This window comes from Haplochromis burtoni, unplaced genomic scaffold (assembly GCF_018398535.1).
Source record: "Haplochromis burtoni strain Fernald_Lab_line unplaced genomic scaffold, NCSU_Asbu1 Contig_55, whole genome shotgun sequence".
Taxonomy (NCBI): Eukaryota; Metazoa; Chordata; class Actinopteri; order Cichliformes; family Cichlidae; genus Haplochromis; species Haplochromis burtoni.
In genome coordinates this window covers 82,640-88,639 of record NW_024582416.1, presented here as the reverse complement: position 1 = coordinate 88,639, position 6,000 = coordinate 82,640, and the positions used below count along the sequence as shown (strand labels likewise).

General features: G+C 44.0%; 1 protein-coding gene across 1 annotated transcript; it reads left to right on the top strand.

Moving 5' to 3' along the window:
• Window positions 1-3,813: 3,813 nt before the first annotated feature.
• Window positions 3,814-4,786, top strand: LOC102294934 (nuclear pore complex protein DDB_G0274915). Its single transcript, XM_005922398.3, has 2 exons — window positions 3,814-3,923; window positions 4,151-4,786. The coding sequence occupies exons 1-2, from the start codon at window positions 3,861-3,863 to the stop codon at window positions 4,568-4,570; spliced, it is 483 nt and encodes a 160-aa protein (XP_005922460.1). The 5' UTR covers window positions 3,814-3,860; the 3' UTR covers window positions 4,571-4,786.
• The last annotated feature ends 1,214 nt before the right edge of the window (window positions 4,787-6,000 follow it).

The following is a 6,000-nucleotide window of genomic DNA, read 5'->3' as shown; positions in this document are numbered from 1 at the left end:
ATAATATAATATAATATAATATAATATAATGCAAATCTAAGATTGGATGATTGTGTGTCAAACACAAAGAAACATCATCTACCCGAGCAGCTTCTCAGGTGTCTAAGACCAAAACAATATCATTCATAATATTTGTGATAAAATCAACGAGAGATCAAATTCAAAAAACACAATCAAGAGCCATCAGTGAAGCTCTCATCTCAGTCTTCAAGGAGACGGTGAAGCTGATGAAAAGATAACAGAGCTGCAGAATAAATGAATGAGTTCCTCAGGCTCTGTTGAGACCATCAAAGAGGAGTGGAGGAGATCTGGTCCCTCAGGCCAATCGCAGCACCTCAGCTGTGCTGGACGTGGCACATCGTCAGGAGAAACCACGACCTGTGATCACAGGATTCATCTCTTCTCCCCACACAGAGCCTTAGTATGGAACAATAAGGACATCTCATATAAACACCAGGTTCTCCTTTATCACATGTGGTTTGGTGACGGAGATGTGACGGTGGGTCAGATGTTTAATCAAAATGATTTTCTGTCTCATGCAGAGCAGTTCACACCGTATCGCCTCCTGTCAGTTGTTTCTTATCTAAAGACACACAGTCATCACTCATCATGTCCTACTGAACCAAACCAGCCTACACTTTATTAATGAGCTCAAACAGCACTGAGAAGACCCAACCTGGTCAAATCAAGACAATATGTTCGTGACACCCTCAATATATGAGACTTTTGTTAAATTATATCCAACTTTTTTTTTGCCATGCTTTGTTTCGGAGGATAGAAAAATCTGTCTCCGAAGCCACCAGGCTCCTGACAGGTGGAAGGCTCATCCTGATTGGACAAAGCAGACATCCTTCATGGAGATGAACTCACGCAGGTGCCAACGGCTGTGTCCCAACTCAGGGGCTGTGTCCCAATTAAGAGACTGCACGCTTGAAGTACGCATTTTAAGTGCGGTTACGTCACCGCCACGCGACGACGGCTGTCCCAATTCGAAGTGTGTGGACAGAGGGGTTTTCTTTTCAAAACTTTATTGAAATTATAAAGCGAACAGTCAGTCATTCCAGTTCAGTTTGTACAGTAGACATACAAGGCAAATAAGAGTAACAATATACAGTACAATGAAATAAGAAGGATAAATAAATAAAGGATAAAAAAAAAGAAAAAAAAGGGGGAATGTGACAGACTTCATAACAACTTTGTACTTGAAAGTTGTGACAGCTCATTCGTTAAACATTTCTGAATGAATTTCAATCAATGATAAACCTTTTTTATTGGAAGTTAATTTAAGAGAGTTTAAGTAATATTCAATTTCAATCAAAAACAAATTAAATGATGGGGTTGAGTTTTGAAATTTACATTTATGTATGTGGAATTTCCCTAATAAGATGGAGCGGCCGAAGAGTGAACTGTCAAAAGTACTGAATATGACGTCACTTATTTATGTGCGAATGTTTAATAATTAAAGTCAGTCATATATCCACAAACACAACAAGCTGAAAGTCAGTGATATATGGACACACACACACACACACACACACACACACACACACACACGGAGTGCAGAATTATTAGGCAAGTTGTATTTTTGAGGAATAATTTTATTATTGAACAACAACCATGTTCTCAATGAACCCAAAAAACTCATTAATATCAAAGCTGAATGTTTTTGGAAGTAGTTTTTAGTTTGTTTTTAGTTTTAGCTATTTTAGGGGGATATCTGTGTGTGCAGGTGACTATTACTGTGCATAATTATTAGGCAACTTAACAAAAAACAAATATATACCCATTTCAATTATTTATTTTTACCAGTGACAACCAATATAACATCTCCACATTCACAAATATACATTTCTGACATTCAAAAACAAAACAAAAACAAATCAGCGACCAATATAGCCACCTTTCTTTGCAAGGACACTCAAAAGCCTGCCATCCATGGATTCTGTCAGTGTTTTGATCTGTTCACCATCAACATTGCGTGCAGCAGCAACCACAGCCTCCCAGACACTGTTCAGAGAGGTGTACTGTTTTCCCTCCTTGTAAATCTCACATTTGATGATGGACCACAGGTTCTCAATGGGGTTCAGATCAGGTGAACAAGGTAGGCCATGTCATTAGTTTTTCTTCTTTTATACCCTTTCTTGCCAGCCACGCTGTGGAGTACTTGGACGCGTGTGATGGAGCATTGTCCTGCATGAAATCATGTTTTTCTTGAAGGATGCAGACTTCTTCCTGTACCACTGCTTGAAGAAGGTGTCTTCCAGAAACTGGCAGTAGGACTGGGAGTTGAGCTTGACTCCATCCTCAACCCGAAAAGGCCCCACAAGCTCATCTTTGATGATACCAGCCCAAACCAGTACTCCACCTCCACCTTGCTGGCGTCTGAGTCGGACTGGAGCTCTCTGCCCTTTACCAATCCAGCCACGGGCCCATCCATCTGGCCCATCAAGACTCACTCTCATTTCATCAGTCCATAAAACCTTAGAAAAACCAGTCTTGAGATATTTCTTGGCCCAGTCTTGACGTTTCAGCTTGTGTGTCTTGTTCAGTGGTGGTCGTCTTTCAGCCTTTCTTACCTTGGCCATGTCTCTGAGTATTGCACACCTTGTGCTTTTGGGCACTCCAGTGATGTTGCAGCTCTGAAATATGGCCAAACTGGTGGCAAGTGGCATCTTGGCAGCTGCACGCTTGACTTTTCTCAGTTCATGGGCAGTTATTTTGCGCCTTGGTTTTTCCACACGCTTCTTGCGACCCTGTTGACTATTTTGAATGAAACGCTTGATTGTTCGATGATCACGCTTCAGAAGCTTTGCAATTTTGAGACTGCTGCATCCCTCTGCAAGATATCTCACTATTTTTGACTTTTCTGAGCCTGTCAAGTCCTTCTTTTGACCCATTTTGCCAAAGGAAAGGACGTTGCCTAATAATTATGCACACCTGATATAGGGTGTTGATGTCATTAGACCACACCCCTTCTCATTACAGAGATGCACATCACCTAATATGCTTAATTGGTAGTAGGCTTTCGAGCCTATACAGCTTGGAGTAAGACAACATGCATGAAGAGGATGATGTGGACAAAATACTCATTTGCCTAATAATTCTGCACTTCCCGTATATATATATATATTTACATTACCACAGTGAGATGACTTTAGTCTCATGAACAACATTAACTAATTGTTATTTACTAACTAATCTTAAATGACTGTTCAGCACAGAAATGAAGCCCAACAATCATGTTTTACAGTCCCGTGGTCTCAGCCTCAGATACTCAACTAATCAAAGTGATGTCATGACAAAAATGAATGACCAACAAAACATTTTTCTCCTTCATTTCTGTCAAACAAAGCTGTATGTAACGTGTCTCGCGGTTAGTATCATGGTTGCTAGGCAACCTGAACAGCGCGACGAAGCGTATACCGTCCCATTTCACAAGCCTCTCACTTCCGCACTTCTCGTACTTATAGTACGCACCGTACGTAGTACGCGTAGTGCGCGTACTTCAAGCGTGCAGACCCTGAATTGGGACACAGCCAACGACTCAGACAGATAGAAGCATGCAGACATAAATTTCATCACATGCAATAAATAACTGCAAAAAATGTACTTTTTTTTTTACAATTTGTTGTACTTTTCGGTTTGTTTGGTTGTTCTGGATCATCATTGGTTAAATATGTGTTTACAAATAAAAACAACATTAGGTGTTAAACATGATCACGGTTGACTTGAGAAGCGACATCTGCGACATCCCGTGAACGCAGCAGATAGGGGTGTGTCGAGGCGTGGGGGCTATAAAAGGTGGGCTGTGCGCCTCTGTGATCAATCACCTTTCCTCTCCCCAGCAGAGCACAGCCGACATGAAGACGCTGCGTGTGGTCGTCCTCGCATCGCTGCTGCTGATTCTCCAGCTCAGCTCACAGGTGAGTTACGTTTTTGTCCAAGTGTCGTGTTCGTGCTGTGGAGTTGCATTACGTTAAGAAGCTTTAAATGTCGCGTGGAGGGGCAGGAGAGGCTGCGGGACAAACTTTTTGTCAAACGTTAAATTTAAACACCTGATCAAAGGTGGAGGTGAACTCTAAGGGCCTCTCAGCCTCCCCACGGTGTGCAGCCGCACTTCCTCAGCTTCATGGCGTCTCTTGTGTTGCAGATGGCCCGGGGGCACGTGTCCACGGCGTCCCCAGCGTCCACGATCAAGTCGTCCACGATCAAGTCCTCCACGGTCAGCCCGTCCACGGCGTCCATGATCAAGTCCACGATCAAGTCCTCCACGGTCAGCCCGTCCACGATCAAGTCGTCCACGATCAAGTCCTCCACGGTCAGCCATTCCACGGCGTCCACGGTCAAGTCCTCCACGCTCAGCGCATCTACGTTGTCCACTACGACCGCGGCGTCCACAGTAAAGTCCTCCACGGTGAAGGCAGTCTCTGCCACGCCGTCCACACTTTCCACTGTGAAGACTGCGACTTCTCCAAGAAGCAGGCCTCCGACAGGGACCGGCTCCCGGGGACCCGCCGCCTGCACTCCGCTGCTGGCTCTGTTGGCTCTCCTCCATAGCTGGTCCGGATGACTGGATCCGGATCGGCCTGGACTCCGTGGAAACTTTAGGTCTTCCTAAAGGAGGTTTAATAAAAAGCTGTTTCCTCCTGAACTCTGAGAACAGGAGTGAGTCATGGAGGTGCTCCTGTTTCCGGTGTCACTGACTATGAAGTTTGTCTAAATGCTGTAAAACATTTGGGACTGAAAGGCTGTGCTTTGATGTCAACTAATAAAACTTAAAATCTAAGACCACGTGACTGTTTCCTTTCTGTGCGGGAGAAGTGAAGCTGCATGAGTGAGTTCAGAGCCCCGATGGTCTGACCCGCTGTGGCTCAGTCACACCAGGTCTGATTATCAGGCTCCTTCAGCCTCTTAATCTGGTTTCAGCTATTTTAAATTGGCACCCTAACCCTGACGAGAAAATCTGAGCTTCCTGTGGTAATGCTAGTCAACACAGGGCACACCTGCTGCCTCACATGTGGTGAACTTAGGTCTAAGCCTCCAGATTCAGAAGTTTCTGTGTGTACATGCAGAAAGGTTTTAATTTGGAACTCAAATTTACAGCTAACATAAATGTAAAACTGCTTCGGGACTGAGACGTGACTGATCTTATATACAGTGTATTCTAGAAGGTGCCAGCAGGACGCACTGTGGCTCAGTTTTTTTCTGAGGGGCCTGAAGTGTCTAAAGAAAATCCACACCTTGACAAACATGTGCTGCTGGTATAAAGCAGGATGGATTGGTGCTCGCATGTTTACACCGAAGTCTGACTCTACTGTCCAAAATCAAAGGATCCAGCCTGTTTGCTAGTCTCCCTGTGAGTCACACCAGCTCACTCTGCTCATCAATAACAGCTCATAGCTCCACAGGCATGCTGGAGGCAGAGATCCCTCCCTGCACAGATACTTTCTGAATTATAAACAACCTTTTGTTTATTCAGACTTACACATCAGACCTGTTAACATTGGAAACATGTTGGTTAGAGATAAACTACAACAGAAACGGGCCGAGTGAGAAGAGGACGTTTATGCAAAGTGATGAAGACGTGAGCGAGGTGTGTGGGTCTGTGAGGATGATGTAATCTTCCTCAAAATAAAACTGCGTATTTCCTTTACTGTTTGAGACGGGTGCTAGTTTCCTCTCTCTCACGCTGTTCACCTGATGGTGCTGCATTAAAAACCTCCATAATTCACTCTGTAATTTTCTAAATATGATGCAGAGCTGAGTAGCCTGTTAGTGTTTCTTCTATATGACCTCTGAGGTTTCTTTATTTCTGCACAATGGACTGAAATTTGGTACAAACATGTCCCGCCAGCCACCTCGATTCTTCTCAGCCAGTTAAAAGCCTGAATCACTTCTAACAGTTCGGACTCCTGTCGACACAGCCTGCAGGTATGCACGGCCCACCTTATCTCACAAAACACTTTCTGCAGGTTATTGTGTACAAGCTGGGGACTTGCA